General features: G+C 39.8%; 1 protein-coding gene across 2 annotated transcripts; it reads right to left on the bottom strand.

Annotated features, from left to right (window-relative positions):
* Nucleotides 1–394: 394 nt before the first annotated feature.
* PPP1CC (protein phosphatase 1 catalytic subunit gamma) lies at nt 395–19,462 on the bottom strand. 2 transcript variants are annotated; one of them, XM_019649008.1, is made up of 8 exons: nt 19,133–19,462; nt 9,745–9,876; nt 8,445–8,675; nt 4,391–4,495; nt 3,110–3,333; nt 2,766–2,900; nt 1,698–1,758; nt 395–790 (listed from the first exon to the last, which is right to left on the bottom strand). In XM_019649008.1, exons 1-8 carry the CDS (start codon nt 19,185–19,187, stop codon nt 720–722), a joined length of 1,014 nt encoding a protein of 337 aa, XP_019504553.1. In that variant the 5' UTR covers nt 19,188–19,462; the 3' UTR covers nt 395–719. The 2 variants fall into 2 exon arrangements, with proteins under 2 accessions (XP_019504553.1, XP_019504552.1); XM_019649007.1 differs by having other exon boundaries at nt 395–1,758.
* Nucleotides 19,463–20,098: the final 636 nt, after the last annotated feature.

Consider the following 20,098-nt stretch of genomic DNA (forward strand, 5'->3'; position numbering starts at 1 on the left):
GTACTTTGAGAAATTAATACGCATTCGACACATTTGTGATAAATGTTAATAGGACACAACACTGTGTTCTGTATGAATCAGGGAAGGGAGAAGAGAGCAAAGAAGTGTCTGAAAACGCTGGTGGTTGAGTCAGAATAATCAAGTAGTTCCTGAATTTTACCGCCAAGTTCAACTGAATCCAGACACCAAGAACACTATGAATACAACTGATGTCACAGCTCACCAAGTCCCACACCTCCCAGTATGAGAGGATAATATGAGAGGATAATTCAATCTCATCACCCCACTTAAGAAACTTAGTTACATCCACACGTTAGAACTCAAAGAATATGAGCATCCACATTATAATCTTTGGAGAAGAGACTCTTTGAAGGAAGACAAATCCAAATTGAAATTGTGTGGTTACCAGAGCCATTTATTCATTAAAAGCTATTCAATATGCCATCAACAGTTCTCCTGTGTGTATTGTGCTGATAAACAGACACTGAGAGGATTTAACAAGTTCATCATTTAATAAGTCGGAATTCACTTTCACCACATGGTATTGTACACGGTCATCTGTTGAAACAGATTTCTTTTAAACAGATCTTAATTTAAAAAAGTCAGATACTGTGAGTTCTGTATAAACTGGTGGATAGTAAGTTAATTCCTTTGTTTTGACTTATAAGCCTCAATTTCACCGCAGAATAGAGAATGTAGGCCAAAGAAAGCATAATCGGTCACTCGTATAGAACAGTATTGTTTCTATAATTTGAAGCTTTCTGAATTGACGGGTTCAGGCCTGATGCAACTGTAAAAAGATTACTCAATGAATAGACTATATGGCAATTGTACAAAATGTTATTAACTTTAATCATTAATAGCTTAAACTGCATTAGGTTACTAATTGCTATTTAAACTAAAAAACCAGTTTTTGAATCCCCAAGAAGGTGGCATTAGTATATAACCATGCCACCTTGTACTTAGGGGTGTGTCAATACATATTTGAACAGAAACTTTGGCTTTAGGAAAGAGTCACAGACATTTAAAATAATGGCTTTAATCGTCATTTTAAGTATACGGTAGGGGAAAGTGTGCTTTAATTAAATACACATTATACCAGTGATGCTGGCAAGGTGGAAAGTTACTGCTAATGTTGACAGCTATAAAAACCAGTTTGTACATGACAAGACAATGAGAGAAATAAGCAATCCCTTTGAAACAAAATCTTAAAATTAAAAAAAAAAATGTTCACAGTGGTTTGTATCAACAGTATGCATTTTATGACAATAACATGTACAGATTGAGCACCCTAGGGCTCTCTTTATATCCTAAAGAAAATGAGTATTTCCATTATTCGTGGGTTCTACTGAATTAAAAAAAAGGTCAATTGTACATTTCCTAAACAGGATAAACTGTCTTAGAGTGTACAGTTTTAACACCATCATTAAAGTTGTTTGCAAAAGGAATGGAGAATTAAAAAAACGAAACATTTTTTTTGGGGGGGGAGTGGAGAATCTTTCATTTGCTGTTATAACCAGCAAATGCCATTCTTTTACATCAAAAATGGAGGGGAGGGCCCCACAAACACACTATTTGAGCAAGCTGACCAATACACATTACAGGTTTAAAAATGAAGGTTATATACTATATGTTACAAGTCCCAACTAGGCAGTGTCAAAATGACATCTATTTCTTGGCTTGCTTTGTGATCATACCCCTTGGCGGTGTTACAGGTCTGGTGGCATTCGGCTTCTTTTTCTCTGCAGGCTTTAAAATCTGCAAAGAGGCAAAAAGTGCATTTTAGAAAATCAACTCAACCCCAGATTGTAAGACTCCTGAAATCTCACTCAAATCTTTTTTGTTCAGAAAGGTTTTGACATTCAAACTGCCCCAGTAACTTTGAAAGTCCCACTATTACCATGAACCAAGCTACAAGTGCATTTTGGTAATAAATGCTATGATGAACAGATAAAAGCTATGATCTGGACAAACTGTTTTGCTTCTGGCAACAATTTTCCAAAGCCACACCTTGTAGCGTGTTTAGGCTGTCCCTTCTGACATAGAACGAGCTTTAGAACAGTGTTTCCCAAACCCCTAGGGGATCCTCTCACACTCTCCAGGAGCTGCGAGTTCTAACCGATAATTGGTACAAAAGAAAAAACAAAACAAAACAGGTTTGAATCCATGTAACTGATGACTGCTGTATGACTCCAGTAACTCTATGTACGTCTGTGACTGGGCTTGCCTGAAAAGTCATACAAGTTTCATCGTGAGTGAATGAGAAAAAGACTGAGAAGCAGACTATGTGTAAATGATGCTTTTGTGCCAAGTGAAGGCCAAATGATGTCATGGTGAATCGACTGAGGTTCTGTAGAAATTACACTATAGAAAAGTGGTAGAAGAACTGAGTCATCACAGCACATCTAGCACATGGCAGTTAGCACTATTTTCACAAGCAAGTGATTTAATTTCAGCTAAACATTACACTGACATTGTAGTTTTAGATTTATAGTATAGGAACCATAAGCATAAAGAGCTAATATATTGGTTTTTGCCTATCTAAATGCAAAAAAGGTTAAGTTCAACACTGGGGAAAAGGTTTTATGATAATTTTTCCTTTGAAAAGTGTCCAATCATTACTGAATTAGGACAACTACTTAACAAAAAATAAAATTTTAGTCTACGCGACATAAATAACAGTAGACAGAAAGTAGCAATTATTGTTTTTTTATCAGTAAAATCTAGACACAATAAAAGGAAACAATGTTGAAAATGTCTTCTACCTGAAAAGAACACATTAGTGTCTCGTCCACACTCATCATGGCGCCAGCATTGTCAAACTCTCCACAATAATTGGGTGCAGAAAACAGAGTGACCAATTGCCTCTTTGCAAAAAACTCATATCCATCTTCAACCACCTTAGAAAGAAAATGTTTGCAGTGTAAGTAGGTGCAAATTTTAGGTGAGTAAAACCACTCTTCAGTTTCCCATTGAGCCTGATGCCCTACAGGTCAACTTCCAGAGACATTTTGTGTAAATAATCAATACCTACCCACCAAAATCAACAAGGAGAATCTGTGCTCACACACATGCTCTTAAGTGTACATGTAAAATTCAAAATCAATACCTGATGGGCTCTACATATAAGATCCAAATCATGCTTATGGAGAAATTTTGCAACCACTTCTGCACCAAATGTGAAGGACACGCCTCTGTCATTTTCACCCCAGCCTAAGACATCTTTATCGGGGTCAGACCACAAAAGATCACAAAGAAGACCTTGATCTGGTACATCAGTTGGTCGCATAATTCGCCGAATCTGCTCCATAGATTGAAGATCTGGTGATAAACCTATTAAATGAAAAAAAAAAAAATTGAAGAAAGGACTTTAAAAAGGATGTTGGCACTTTTAACCATTCCACTTGTCTACAGAGACTCAATGACTCTATCATGAAGGCTTAAGCTAAATCTATGGGTATGTTTTCTTATTTAGCTTTGGTTAAAAAAAAAACAACACAAAAACTGAATAAGCATTGGAATTTGTTATATGCACTAATGTGTGGGGCACGGTATATTTAAACAGTATCTGAAAGGTTACCTCTACCTACAGAGCCCTATGAAATTAAAATCCAGTGTCTTAAAAACGAGGCTTCCACTCCCCTGGGAAGGCCTCCCCAGTTCATGAGAATAATGAACCATGTACATTCTAGGTTTTATTACTGACCACCTGTAATGACTGGGCATAGAGGCTGCCCACGCTCAGGTGTGGTGTAATTTTCTAGGAAACCTGTGCTGTCCAAGAACCATCCTATCTATCAGACGAGCTCTGATGTAGCCGACTCTCCTCTGAGTTTAAAAATCACATGTATAGCCCTACCAAGCTAGTGTAAGTATAGGAGGGCAGGAATAATGGCTTTATTAAAATATATTCTGTTGATTGGCTCTAATTTCTAGCCACAGATGAAAAAAAATCCTCTTTGCCATCACTAGTTTAATTACATTATACAAGGCACAACCACTGAGAAAAGCAAAATAACTTTTAAAATCCAAGTGAGAAAAACTTCTGAAAGAGGATCAAAAACAGACCAAGGGGAAAGTCTATCCACATTTTCAGAATTCTAGAGGATCACTGGTTGGTACAGCATATTCATTGTTCATTTTAAATTTAAAAATACTTCTTGCTCTATTTTCAAATCTGTTACAAAGCCTAGACTTCCCTGTAACATAACTGCTTACTTCAGACGTCTATCCAAATGATCCTGGAGGTGCCAAAGTGGCCCCAGCACATTACTAGAGGAGTTACCTGACAGGAGTCATCCCAACGGTAACGCATACATTTCAAAGTGTATCCTTTAGAAGTGATCAAAACCCCTTTAGCTCCATTTGGAACTAAAATCAGCCCACATACCTCCATGACAGCAAAATATTTTCTCATCCACGATGGCTGCTATCGGTAAACAGTTAAAGCAGTCTGTGAAAGTTTTCCATAGTTTAATGTTATATCTTCTTTTACCTGTGAAAATTTTAGGATGGTTAAAAAGAGACTGGTGTTCTGTAGGTTCATTCTTTCAGGACAATTTGCCCCAGAGCAAGGTTTTATTACCCTTTAAGTAAACAAAAACTATGCTTGTATTAAAAAATCCCCTGGAAGGGGTTTAGGAGAATTATTGGGTCAACGGAAAAGTCATGACACATTTTTGCATAGAAAACAGAAATATTACGTCATGACTTTTCCGACGACCCAATAGACATATATGCTTATAGATGTCTGATCTATAAGCAATAATTTACATTTTCACATGAAATACTTAAAAATTCCATAGAAGTTTAAAGTTAGGATTCCAGGTGTAATAAATGGTCAGGGATTACCATTAAACCTCAACATTTGGTAGCACCAACTCTGAAATCTAGTCTGTTTTGTTCGATCTCCACACACAGGTGGTTCCAACTTCTAAAGGCAGTTATGAACAACTCACACAGGTGCCATTACCGCCTTCTTTCTGAGGAAGCCTCTGAGAGTTAACACTCACGGCACCCTCAATAACCTACTGGTACCAGATAATTCCCACCCCTAGATATTCCAGCAGGAGGCACAACAGGACAGTAGGGGAACAGGCCGCTTACTGCAGGCGCTCCAGGATACCTGCTCCTAACACTGCACAGATGCTCAGCATGCTCCCCACGATGGTCTAGAGCCGTCATGTTCGCCTCACCAGTCTGTGGAGCCTACATACTCTGGAGCCAAAGTGTGATTCAGACAGAAGGATGCCTTTAAGGCACTGTTTCCACAAGAAAATTATATCCCAAGTTACAAACCTACTTACAAACCTTGTAAGTACAAGCCTGTCTGAACTGGTTGAAGATGGCCCTATTGCTGGGGTGACTTTGTCTCTGGTACCTCCTCCATACTGTTGGGTTGTTGGAAGTCATGACGCATTTTTGCAACAAAAAACTAAAAAAATACGTCATGACTTTTCTGACAACCCAATAGAAAAACTGAAGGTCAAAGCAATCTTTATTCCTACACCAAGAGTTTGTCCTCAGTCTTTTCTCCTTCCTTATCCTGGGGGCATCTAAAGGTTTAAAGCTGTACCTTTTCTTTGAGTTACAGGCTGGCCCAAGCAGCAGGCTTCCTGAAACACACCTTCCCCTCTACTGCCAATTGAGTCAGATGGAGAGTTTAGCCCAGGGCTTGTAATGTGATGCAAATTCAACAAACATTTGACTTCTTCCTCCCTTTACTAAGGGCTGTTGTCTTTTCTCCTAATAGTTTATTTCTCTATGACTGAGTTTAACTCTCACTCGGTTTTGTATTTCTTTGGAGGCCACTAGTTCCCTCAGTCCCATATCTTCCTTTGGGGCCCTGTGCATAATCACCACCTCCACTTTCCAATAGTGATGACAATAACACAAGAACAGGGCTGAGCTGCCTTAACCCCATTTATAAAGTGGTTTGGTTCTGTCTCTATGTTCTACGGAAGCCTGTCTCTGAACGACCGACCATCCAGGGCCCTCCTGGATTTCTCCTTTGCCAGCACAGACAACCCTCATCCTTCTTCAAGTCCACTTTGCTCCGTGACTCCTTAGTCACCTAACATGCCCCAGCTTCCCTTGCAAATGCCTGTGCTATCTTTGTTGGCTTCTCTATCAAAAATTAGACAACTCTTCCTCCTGTTGTCTCTGAGCAGCATAATTGCGTCCTGGGCCCCTGCATTTCCTCCCTGAGGCCACTTCAGACCATTAGGAACCTCCGGCTCCAGGAAGGTTTAGCCTGGATAACGGCCAAGGTCCCTGAAGGCTTCCAAGTCCTGGGATTCTGAGCCAGAACGCTGAACGCAGTTTCCTATTACTGCAAATCAGACAGCTCTGGTATCAGAAAAGCATAACACACATTCACATTTTATCCAACAGAGACTTCAGCCTTTCCAAGACTGAAGTAATAAGATTGGGGGGGAAAAAAAGAAATAACAGTACAGAGAGGGCTTGTTATACTTGGGAAATAAGTCTATTACTTAAAGCAGTGGTTTTTAAATTGTTCCATGCAAACCTACATTTGAATAAAACTTCCCTATAATGAAATTTACACTAAAATAAAATTTTAATAAAATCAGCATTTTTTTAAAAAACTGCAAACTATCAACCTATGCCAAGAACACTTTTTGTATGCCCACAAGATTGGGTGGCAAACCATACCAGCCGGATGGAAGGGGGGCAGCTTGAGTACAAGGTCAGTAAATGAGTCTTGATAACCAAATAAGAGTCAAAATTGATACCAACCAATGCTGACCTTCTACATCATTTTTAAGGTTTCTGCATTAAATAGAAACTGAAAATGAGGTAGCTAACACCCTCATACTAGGATTATGTCACAACAAAGCGATCACCTGGATTTGAACTTCTTCAATGAAAACATCAAAGCACTTAACAGTTGTGTAAAAGGAACCCTTTCTTAACCTGTTTGAAAAAGTAGCACTGGTAACAAATATCCAAAAAGCGATGTTATAAAACTCCCTGCCTCTCATTTTACAACCTGAGGGGTAGTAACTGCCTTACTAGCACTTCTTTGAGAGTCATTGTCAGTATCAAGTACTTTGATAGACTCATTGTCAGTATCAAAGTTATCTTTCTTGCCACAGACTCAGTTGTCCCAGTAAGTTCAGAACCAGGAGGATTTTTCTTCTTGATGATCCTTCCCACTTCATCTAGGTTTCAAGGCCAAGGACCAAGCACACAAATGAGCTAGCTGAACACATCTACGTGAAACTGAAACAGAAAAACACTACATCCTGAGAGAACAGGTTATGACTACAGTCGATTCTTAAATAACATGAGGGTTAGGGGCCCCAACACCCTACGTAGTAAAAAATCTACGTATCACCTGAGTTAGCCCTCCATAAACGCAGATTAAAAATGTTTAAATCCGGGTATAAGTGGACCTGTGCAGTTCAAACCTGTGTTGTTCAAGGGTCAACTGTATAACCTAGAGGAGGGTGATAGCGACAATGATTCACTGGGCTTGTTATAATCATATTGTTAAGTGTCAGTAACTCAAATTCCTTAACCATCCCTTTCCTCCCAGCCTGAACCCTCTCCTGCAGAAATGATGAGCACAAAAGGAGGGTAGAGGTAAGGGCTCAAAACGTTTTTTTTTTTTAACATTTTACTTTAACAGCAACAACAACAAAAAACCCTCCACCAAAACTGGTTTTTTCAAGACTTTAAGAATCTTCTGTCAATTATCAACTCAACATGCATTTTCAACTAAACAATCCAAAATGAGTCATAAAAATGTATAAAGTATTATACAAATCATTTAAAAAACAATTTTGCTTTCTTCTTGCAGCACATTTTAGGGTAGTAACTGCCATTTTTCCTGGGAGCAGATGTGCCAGAAGAAAAAAACAATATAACAATATACAAGAAAAAAAAGACAATATAACAATATGTTTCAAAAAGTAGTTGTTTGTATATTACAAGATTCCATTTATGTGAAGTTGTCTAGAAGAAAGTAGATTAGTGCTTGCCTGGGGCTATTGTGATAGTTGTACAAGTCTATCAATTTACTAAAAATCATTGAATCATACACTTAGATGAATTTTACACCAAATCATATACTTAGATGAATTTTACAGAGTGAAATTATAAAGTTGTTAAAAACCAAACTGTTTTGACAGGTCCCCAGAATTACACTCCAGATTAAGTTATCTGTGACCTCACAACTATCACTCCCTAATAATCTAATCATCCCATCACAAGGAGAGTCCAGGGCATTATACTGCAGTAGCTGGGTTATTTCTCTACCCCCCAAAAGAAAAAACAAGTCAACGAAATACAAAACCCGAGAGATTTTAACACTGGATCTAAAACCTCACAAATCCTAACAAAAGAAGTATGTGTTTGTTCAGTTTATGACCAAGTATCTCAATTTAAATAACTCTTCTTTAGACACAGAAAGTACTTACATTCATCATAAAATCCATAAATTCTATTGATGCTGGCACATTCGTGGTTTCCTCTGAGAAGAAAGAAATTCTCGGGATATTTGATTTTGTACGCCAATAAGAGGCAGATAGTCTCCAAAGACTGCTTGCCCCTGTCCACATAGTCCCCAAGAAACAGGTAGTTGCTTTCGGGTGGGAAACCACCGTACTCAAAAAGTCGAAGCAAATCGTAGTACTGCCCATGGATATCACCTAGAAGCAAGAATTCTGTTACACAGTGTCTTCATACTTATAGTTCACTAACGAAGTTTTGGAAACACATTCTTTAAACATCCATTGCACAGTGGTATTGCCCTCTAATAACGACAGTTACATTTGACAGCTAGCACTAATTTCCAATCTTCTATCTTATTATTAGTTCAACTGAGCTTAATAAAATTTTAAAGTGTATGTCCAGAATCTCACACAAAACTCAACTAATTATGAATTTATTTTGTGGAAAGGATTATTAATGCCTGGACAGGCCTTCTTGCCAAGTAACATGGCTTTCCTTTCAGGTCGGCTGATCAATATCAGATCTGTGACAGCTCAGTCTCCGGGTACTGTGTCAGCAGAACTGCTCACTTCTAGTGAGCCCTGACCCCATGTGACCAAGGATATACACACGCTACACCCCCAGTGCAATCAGCTTTCAATTTCTCCCTGCCAGATAATGCCAAAGAGCATTTTACTGTAAAAACGTGCATACACAGGGTTTCGTCCGTAACAGAGCAGCTCCCTCCCTGCAATCTATTGAAAGTCAGCCCTCGACACAAGGGTTTGTAAAAAAAGGACAAGAGAAAAACAAAACAAAACACATATACAAGCTTTATCAATGTAGTCAAATATGCTAGACTACAGCATTTCTCAGATAAAGTTTAGTTTTTTATTCTGGTTATCTGCATCATGTATAAACAGAACTATAAAGTGGTATCAAGAAAGGTCTATTTTTAGGCGTTACCAGTTTTACGTTAGGCTTAAACAGAATACCTATATAGTCATATAGTTCACCTTAGCTCCCCATTCTGTTTCATTTCTTTCTTTCTGCAATGTTTCTATTCCTTTAATTGAAATATTTTTTAGAAAATTTGAAGTACATCTAAGTAAACTAAGTCCATTAGAGGTATTTATTCTAAAGGTACAATTATTTAATTTAATTTTAAGTAGTTCCAAGCTATTCATTAATAGTAAATGATTCTGTTGGCTAATACAAGGTCATCTATATATTCTTGACTCAGTTAATCACGTAACCAAATAGAAGTGTTGGTGTGCCAAAACTTACCACATATTTTGAGTGGTGCTTCAAGTTCTAGGAGGATAGGCTGACTGAGAAAGATCTCGCGGGACTTTAAGCACAGTCCTCTGATTTCATTCTCCTGTAGCTGGACATTCTTACCAGGCTTGGACCCTCTCACTGCAGGGGAGAAAAACTCCAATGAGTCAAATGAAGTCAAAATACAATTTAATGTAAAAATTAAAAACGTCTGAGAAGGTACAAATTTTAGATAAAGAGGAGGCAAAAACATAGCTTAGCTTTTTGGGTGGCTTTATTTCCAGGACACTTATAAAGAAAGAACATGGTTTTAATGGCAAATTAGAATCTGAAAACCTCAGGATTTCAGAGATTCTTTTTTTTTTTAAAGATTTTTTTTTTTAATTGGGGAATTGGGGGGATGGGAACAGTGCTGGGGAGTTGGGGGAAGGGGAACAGACAAGTTGCTGTCGTTTTGTTCTTCAATCTAGTTGTGGAGGATGTTGCTTCACTGGCCCAAGTTGGCACCATCATTGCGCTCTTCTCTGGCGAGGCAGATCAGTCACCGGCTGCTGGACGGCCGCTCACTGCGGCTGCTGGCCGCTCACGCTGGCTGCTGGCCACACATGGTAGCCCATGGCAATCCACTGCCACAGGGACTGCAGCCCACGCCGTCGCCGGCGACTCATGGCAGCCCAGCTCCAGGTTGAGCTGTTGTTCAGCATCTCAGCTGCGGAGGGCAGTGTCACTGGCCCTCATATGTGGGATCCGAACCGGGGCCCTCTGGCATCCCAAGCGAGTTCTTAACCATCGCGCCACTCGGCCGGCCCTTCAGAGATTCTTTAGTTGCGTCTTCTATAGCAAGTAAAGACTTCTTTCCAGTTCCCTGAAGGAGTTATCCTCTCTTACATGAATACTGTTATTAGGAAGGCCTCCTTTTTACTAGTGGCTGAAACCAGACTCCCTGGGCCACAGTTCGAGGCCTCAGTTCTGCATCCAAGCCACACAATCTGCCTTGTTCACCTACAGCCCGCCCACCAAGCCAGCTCTATTTGCCTCCGGTCTGGTCTTCTCTCTCCAGCCTTATAAATGAATTAGTATTTGTACAGCAGGAGATTTTAGAGATTGTCTAGTTACTGAGTTGGTTCTAAGAATTCCGTGTTTTAAAATGTGAGATTGGAAATGCTCAGACTGCCCCTGCCTATCCCATCAGGGTTTTTCAGAGGACATGGGGTATCTCTTCAAGGGTCCCAGATTTATCTATTAAAAAATTTAAGCGTTGTTTTCATTTCATTAAAACACCTTGTAGGCTCATTATACATATTTGGCTGTGCAGTTTCTGGACCTGTATTCTTAAATACAATCATGCATGTACAGGGCAAAGGATGGCTGCGGTGTGCTGTAAGGAAGGTTTCCTAGTAATCTGAACACAGAAAAAGTGAGAAAGAAATCATGGCACAGCACCGGGCAGACTCAGTTCACAGGCGCCGGTATCAGAGCACTCCCCAAGGGAAGCAAGCACAAGATCTCAGGTCTTATACCAGTTTATCAGCCAACAGAAGTAGTAGGTAGGAAATGAAATTTTCTGCTTTGATTCAGTTGCAACAGATTAAATAGCACCGAATTGTTAAATTTACCTTAATTTTACGGTTAAGAAGTGGCCTGCTTGCTGGCAGGGTCTGGTTAAATATAGGGGTTGATTATCCTCAACTTGCAATCAAAGTCTTAACACTTGTACAAAATGTGTATGAAAGTAGGGATTTCTGAATTAGAAATAAAGCAAAACACAGGCCCAGACTAAACATAGAATGTAAATCTGCATCTTTCCACCATTAAACCCAATTAAAAAGTGATTTAGTTTTAGCAAAACCACAAAATCCATCAGATTAAGTCAATGTTGTTAACTTAAATTTTACTGGTTTTGGAGGCTTAGTTTGTATTCAAATTATAAAATCATTTGGCCTAATAGCTAGGTAGGAGCAATGGGTTTAAATGGTTTGTATCTAGCTCTGTTCTGTATGTATCTAAGTAACATTACAGAATAATTAAAATCACAAGTATAAAACCTGATGTTTGTTGAGAATTTTTTTCCATTAAAAAGTGCTGTGTCCAAGTTTGAGAAATATTGTCCTGGGGGAACGCCATCCTTCATCCTGAATAGTCACTGAAACCCTGAATTTTCTGAAGAAACAAATTTTGAGCAGAAATGAAACACTGTGTAGAGGGGTATTATTTTTTTCAAAGAAAAATAATATAAACAAGAAAGGAGGACAAGAGGAACAGATCAAACTCTTGAAGCACACAAAGAAGAGAAAATGTTCAGAGAGAGCACTGGGTTGGGAGCCAGGAGCCTACAGCCTCGGGCAAATCACTACTTTAAACCCCAAAATATGTAACTGAACTAAAATGACTAGCCAGTCTCTGATCAAAATATTATGAAAAGAGAAGCAATTAAAGGAAAAGCACAATAATGAAAACCTTTGAGAGAAGATAGGAAACAGACACTTATATAATACAACAGCAACTGAGCAACAAAAAATGATTTTTCGACTAATTTTTTTCTCTCTAAACACATGCATAGTAGAGAACTCAAGAAACACTCCCAGTAGAAAAACAGTGGGATCCCTGATTCACTGGCCAGAAAACCCCAATCGTTAGTGATTTTCCCACAAGTCAGTCAGAAACCGCCTGCCCAGCAGGAAATTTTATTTTTGGCTGGGAGGAGACTCCTAAGAAGCTTCTGGTTTCAACCTGAATCGTTTTCAGCAGAGCCCCACATTTGTCAATGAATAGCCCACTCTCACTCCAAGTCTTTCAGGAGAATATGCAATAATTGACTTACATCTACACAGAACTCAGGCTATACTTTTTATATGAATGCTATCCTATTAAATCAATGTCATCATATTAAACCAATGTTGCTAATGAATTTTACTGGTTTTGGGGGCTTCCCACTACCACCTTCAGACGTAGTTTATGGTAAGTTTTGGTTCTCTTCTGTTTGTCCTCTGAGAGGGAGTGTACAGAGATTAGTAAAAAGAAATACTACCAACAATTAAAAATTATTCCTAATGTGGAGTTTTCCCAGAACAAATTAGGATTATTTTATATTTGAAGAACAGTGCTCATTAAAAACAACACGGTCCCAAAGCTTTTTAAATTTCCTACAATTAGCTCAAGGAATAAAATTATAAAAATAGAAACTGCCCAAACCATCTTCTACCAATTGGCTAAGACCTACTGTCCTCCAGGACTGCTTAGACATCAATCACCTCGCCCTGGACAGTCTCCCTGCTACCTCCTCTCCCTTCACAAGCCTGCTTTATGCTTTCCGAAATGCTCAATTGCCAGTCACTCCCCAGCACACTGTATTTTGCATTATAATTCCAGGTTCGCTCCCAACTATTCATCTGGACTCCCTGGTAGAATGCAAACCCCAAGAACACACCACTAGCTCTGCAGTGTATAGATACAAGCCACGGCCAGTATATGGCAGGCGCTCAAAATCTGTTGTGTGAATGAAACCTGGATAAATCTGTAAGTACTGTTGACTTGACTTCTGGCATTAGAATTAAACATGCATTCCCAACTACATGCTTAAAAAGAAACATTTTCCAGACTATATACTTTGGATTATTTAACCAAAAAGATTTTCTGTGCTTCAAAATTACAAAGCAGTAGTGTCATTTTCCTATCAGGCTTTAACTACAGTATGAAAATTTAGGAGACTCTTAAATTTCAAGTTGAAGATAATGTGTCTTAACAGAAGATAAAGATTTCAAAATAGGTTTGGCAGTCCAAGTGAACCCTAGACAAATGGCCATAGCCAACAGCATAAACATCTACTTTGCTACTTTCAATATCCATCAAAGAGAATTATTTATTAGCTGTAGCTAACATTTCCCAAGCATTTCCCATATGCTGGGTACTGCGCTAAGGGGCTTTGCATTGCTAAGGGGCTTTGCATTGCTAAGGGGCTTTGTGTTGCTGTTTAATCAATCCTCAACAATCCTATGAGGTTAGGCACCGCTGTCACTTCTCCGCTTCACAGACTGGGAGAGGTTCAGTGACTTGGCCCAAGGTCACAGAGCTTGTAAAGACACCAGGCCCAAGCTGACTCTAGGTTCAGTGGTGCTTCCACCATACCACCCACCCAAGTAAGAATTGGTTCTTCATTAAACTTCTAAATCATAGGAGTTTTCATCAGAACAAGCTACTGAAACCCCAATACACAGTCATTGCTCCCTAAGAGAAAATTTAATATAGGATACAAAATCATAATGCACCCTTACAAGTAGGAGGTATTAAATAAGCACTAAATCAAGCAACCACGTTAAGACCTATTTACCATGCTTCAAACATTCAACAGAACAGTTGCCGGGCACCTACTATGTGCCTGGCCCTGTGCTGGATGCTAGGGATACACTGGTACGAGGCTAGACAAGAACCATGTCTCCTTTTTCTCGAGAAGCTTCCATTTCAGTGGAGGACACAGAAAATAAGACAAAATGGGTACCGCGAGATTATTGTAAATGTTGTAACTAGAGCTGTTCCTCCATAAAGACTGTAAAACTACAAGTTCACCTTAAGGATAACATCTTCAGTATCGATACAAAGACAAAGGCTTCAACTGTCTGTTTTATCGCTGTTAGCTACCAAGAAAAAGACCAACAGTGCAGCTCTGCTCGATAAAGTTTAAAGCCCTCCCTGTGTTCTGTGCACATGGGAGAAAGCTTCGCACTCAGGAGGCCCTAGGTGGGACATTCAAGGGTTGTCACCTCAGGATACCTTCCTAGGAAGCAGTTCAAATAATACATATCAAATTATCTCAACAATTGTCACTGAAATCCAAAATATTCCGATGAATAAAAATTCCATTCTCAGATGGAATGTTTCTCACAAATCCAGGAGTAGGCACTGTGAACATACTATGTAGGTGTGTGAGCAGTACATTAAAATATTCTCACCTTAGGCCTCTCACATGTGACTACTGAGGAAGAACTAGAAAGGTTGATTAAAAAAAAAATTCATCATGGCTGTTATCAGCAAAGGCTGTTCTGTACAAACGTATCCATTTATCTGGCAAATCATTGAGTACACGATAAAAAATTTCCACGCAATTTTATTGAAAACAAACTGATAAAATCTTGAAATAATAAAGAATGGTATTGGTGATTCTCTGCAATGCCAGCTTTCTCTAAAAAGCAACATCAACTTTTCTGACAGCCTGGCAACAAGCAGAGATGAAAAAAACTATGAAAGTAAATTTAAGTCTACTTTGGGATGATTTATGAGGAATGAAAAAGTATTCTTCTTGTCCCCAATTAAAGGTCTCTTAACTGGGTATAGCTGCAAAACACTGTCCGCTGTTCTTAAAAAAGTATCTTGAGTAATCTACACTAGAGTGAAGCCAATTTATTGAAAAATGTTTAACTTTCCACAGTCTAACAACCCATTTTGATAAAATACCACTGATCAGACTTGACATCTGACCCTACATTTTATGAGTGGTTTCATTTTCATAAGCCTTAATATCAGTGACACCCAATCCCCTCTAGATGAGGGATACCAGTAAACCCTGGAGTAGTGGAGAAATTGGAGAGTTCAGATAAAGCATCAAGACCCCTAAGGGGTCTGATCCTAAAACAAAAAATTTGTCTCAAAATTCTATAAACCCCAAAGAGATAGTCCTCATTCCTCTTGAACAAGACTTCCCAGTTTTCCCACCTACAAAGCAATTCACATGAGAATATTATCTCCTTCACATTTCAGTCTTTAGGTCTATTAATAGCCTCAGTTGTAAATTAAGTATAATGATCAAGTCCGTATAATATCAATCATTTCCCTGCTTCAAGATTAGTAATCCTCACCTATTCAAATGGACTGACTGGCACTGGCACAGGCTTTTGCAAAACAAGTAGCAGGTCATTCATTATAGGATTGCAGTTTCAAAGACATAAAACAATCTCACCAACCTCTACTACGGGATGGGCTACTAATTCGAGGCCCCAGTACCGCCTCCATTTCTCCAACTGGGAGGAAAGTCTGGCCTCCAGCTGACAGGCAAGGGGGTGCACAGTGCTTTCCATGCTGTGGTTCAGGACTGTGAAAGCTCAGACCCCCGTCTCCAATGGAGCCTTCCTGTCTTACCTCATAGGACAGGAACCGGCATACAACTGACATGTGGCTCACAAACACGGACTTCTTGTAAATTAGGGGATTAGTAAAACACAACTTTAATACCACTGTCTTTATGAACAAAACGCCCTATGATAATTGATCCCAAGTAAAGCCTCTAAGTGCTGAAATTATCTGACAGGTAAAAACAAAAATAATTGCAGAGGGCTCAGTGGGAAAGATTACTTTTGTTTTCCTTGGTCAGCATTTTAAGAACGTTTTTTGCCAATATGTTTGTCCTTTATTATCTTCAGGACCAGGGACTGCTATCTTTTAAATTAGAATATAAACATGTTTCTTACAACACCCAAAAGCTAAACACATGGGTTACTTAAACATTTTTAGAGTTTCTGAATACTTGAACACTCACTATCTTCAGAAGAACTCTTACACACCCGAAAATTAAATTAGTAAACGCTTTCCAAGGGCCAGGGCAGAGGCCATATTTAAATCACTAAAGCAAGCCAAGCAATTATGCAGAGACTGGCAATGCTTGCAGTTCTACGACAGCCATCTTCAGAGCAAAGATGCTTCTTGCAAATCAGAATGTGCAAGTAAGTTACAATTGCCAGTCAGGCAAGAAAAGTGTTAGCTCCTTGAAACAAGGTTGCTTGCAAAGTAAAACCAAATCTCTTTTCTCCAACACTGTAGGGATATCAGACCATATCAACAGCTGGCTTATTTTCTCTCTGAAATCCCCCAAGTTTTACTATGCAGTTAAATAACAGAACATTAGTTATACAAAGGAGTAACAACCTTAAAGTTTTATCATCAGCAAGGCAAAGCTTGTATAAAAGTTTCTAAGGTGGGTTGCACAAGTGATACCTAGCTTAAGAAAAAATTACTAAAAGCGCAAAAAGGAACTTCAAAGCTGGTGACTAAGATCTAAATCAACATGTTGTTTTTCTTAAAGACTTCACTTTTGAGTTGCCTTTTCAGTACTATCAGCCAGCTACTTTTCAACTAGCTTAAAAGATGAGACAATTCTGAATATGTAAAAAATTCTAACAAGGTCCCCAAAAATCACACTGCCTCCATTTTCATATATACCTAAATCTTAATTAAAATTTTTTGGGAAAAGGGCTTTTGGGGCATTATAAAAATCACCAAATGTATTATCAACATTTTCTAACTTGGAGATTATATATATATATTACATATATATATATAATATATTACATATATTCAATAGATCATCATTTCTCTGCCAATTTAACATTGATGAGAAAGAAAAAAAGAAATATAAGTATACTGTGCAGCTAGCCTATTCCCGAGGCACTAAAACACACTACTTTATTATATTAATTTTAACGAAAAAAATGTAATTTTTAAAATCTGGTTTTAAAGTACAATATAATGTAGAGAGAAACTATTAAGAAACAATGATCTCATTTTAGATGATCCAAGTTTATCAAGACAAATTTCTTAGCACAATTTAAAAAATAAGATTAAAATTACAAAATCTGTTATGTGAATAGTTATGGGCAACCCAAAACTTAACAAGACTTAACTGATCTTAAACTTTGTTTCTAATCCATACAGATTTCAAATTTTCCTGTTTCCTCAGTGAAATAAAGCCCCCCAATCTAGTCATACGTCCCTGCAGAAATATGCAGAATTTCAAAATTTAAATGAAAATACTTAATAAAAAGTTCCTTTCTTATTGCAAACTATTTCAATCTGTTTCTGACCCACTGCTGCCTCATATAAATCAGAGAACTGTATTAACTAGTATGAAAAACATGGTTCTTATAATAAATGCCAGGTACTTAATGACAAAGTTTTCACCCACAAATGGGAATGGCATTTCAAGAGCTTTTCAGGGGTCCATTCAGTGGGGTTTTTCTTTTCTTTTAATAACATATAAAAGGAAAATACCCCGCACAGATTAAGAAAACATTTTCAGGAACTTCATTTTAATGACTTAATTCAAAAGATCTGAAAATTCTAACTCTAGAGCTGTCCAACTTGTTCATGCTCTTAACTCCATCTCACAGTATTTATAGTCTAACAATATTTTAAGAGGATAATATAAAGCAATAAAGGAGTTAAAACTCAGCCAAATCTACATTATCCAGCGCCCAAATAAAGGGATTTGAATTCTCCCAAAGTAGACGGGCTCTGGAAACCGGAGGCGGGGGAGGGAGTTCACTTCAGCGTCCCTCTTTAAAATCCTAACTTCTTCCGTCTCCCACATCAATATGAATCAATTGCCAGGCATCTCACGAGTCTTAGGTCAGCCAAAGCCAAAGCTTTCTTTTAACCTTCGCTTAACCACTGGACACCTCCTTCCCTCACACATAGCGTCCTGGCTCCCTCGCTTTGAAATCTGTCACTAAATTGTGTAACCTTGGTCAAGTGACTTCACTTCTGTGTCTTAGTTCCTTCTGAAATACCGGAAAAAATAACAGCACCTACCTCGCAAAAAAGGTTGGGAGAGTAAATGAAATCTGTGTCAAGTGCTCAAAAAAAAATAATAATAAAATAAAATAAAATCCGGACACATAGTAAGTGCTTTAGAAGCGCTGGCTATCATGTTTGTGATTTATTAGATGAACTCAAAGCGCTTAACAGAGCCTCGCATATAGGAAAGATCATAACGAAACTGTCATCATCCTTGGTTTCACGTTCAGAAAAGGGCGCGGAGACCTCGTCAAGATAAAAGACGACTTGAAAAGAGTATCTGGGAGCGCAGGAGAAGATGGGTTCCAACATCCCCTTGAGAGATGAACACTGGTCACTAAGTAGCAAGAAATGGGCCCCCGGACCCTAGCTCCACAAAAAATTAAAATGAGCAAGATAGGAAAGAAGCCCTTCAACCCGGTGGAAACCACGTCCCCATCAAATCGCTTTCCGAGAGGACGAGTATAGAAAATACGGAACACGCCGTCCTGCGGTTGGACTGGGGCCCCCAACCTTCTCTCCTCCAAAGACGGGTCCAGTTTGTGGGGTGCAAGGGGGTGCACCAGAAACGTGGGGGTGGGGAGCAGAGTTTTCAAATTTCCACGGCCAGGAGGAAGGTTGCACTCTAGTGCAATGAATGAGCGGAGCCGGGAGAGTCCGCGGGTTGGGCCAAGTGCGGACCCCGGCCGGCCTCCCTCCAGCAGCGGCCCCCAGCCCGCGGGCGAACTCGCGGGCTCAGTCCCCTCCGCTCTGCAAGGCCAACCGGCCTCCCAACTCCCCCCACCGCGAGCCCCCGAGGCCACCCACCTCCTCTCAGCCCACCCGCCGCCTCCTTCACCTTCCAGCAGCCGTTGGATGATGCTGTCGATGTTGAGTTTATCTATATCCGCCATCGCCTTCCCACCGCCAACCTTCCCGCAGCGGCGCCGCCGGCGGCTCGCGCCCGGGACTCACACCTCCTTTCCCACGCCACGAGCACAGCGGCAGTGGTGGCGGCGGTGGCAGCAGCCGCTGCGGGTCCCCCCCACAACCGCCCCGCTCCCTGCTTCCTCCTTCTCTCCCCACTGGAACCACGAGAAGAACAAAATGGCCGCCGACTCCTTAGGCAACCTCGGGTGGCGTACGGATGCGCGCGGGGGAGTGCAGCGGACCGGCCGGGACTTCTTTATGGGCCATAGGGCGCTCGGAAGGGGGCGGGGCCAGAGTCCGGGAAGGGGGAGGACGGGTTTAGCATAACTGCGAACACGCGCGTGATCCTTCCGCCAAACGGGCCGAGCAAATAGGCCCCCTGGCGGGAGCATGAATTGCAAAGTTACACGCGGTAGTTGGGGATGGGAGAAAAGATGTGTGCCTGAGAACTAAGGCCTTCGCGGGATGCTGTTCACTGGGGCCAGAAGTTTGCAGACCTGCAATGTGGAAGCCCACCGAAGGAATTCGGGGGTCCTGGAATTTACTTCTTAAGATAAACCTAGGCTGGAGGTGGAGAAGGAGAATAATAAAGAGAAGTAGGTTGACTTGTTTTTTATTTAAATTTGCTGGGACTTGGGGGGGGGGAAGGGAAAGATTTATTTGGTGACTAATAATAATAAAAAAAGTCTTCTCCCTAGATAAATAAAAATGTTAACACTTATTCATTATGAGGGGTGGGAATATGGGTATTTGTATACATATTTTGTGTGCGCTCTTTAACTTTTACATTTGACGAAAATAAATTTTAATCTACACTCAATTCTTTTTTCATCATCCTTATGTTTGGATTATCTTTCTTGAACTCGGTAAGTTATATAATCAGCTGAACGGTTAC

This window comes from Hipposideros armiger, unplaced genomic scaffold (assembly GCF_001890085.2).
Source record: "Hipposideros armiger isolate ML-2016 unplaced genomic scaffold, ASM189008v1 scaffold_128, whole genome shotgun sequence".
Classification (NCBI taxonomy): Eukaryota; Metazoa; Chordata; class Mammalia; order Chiroptera; family Hipposideridae; genus Hipposideros; species Hipposideros armiger.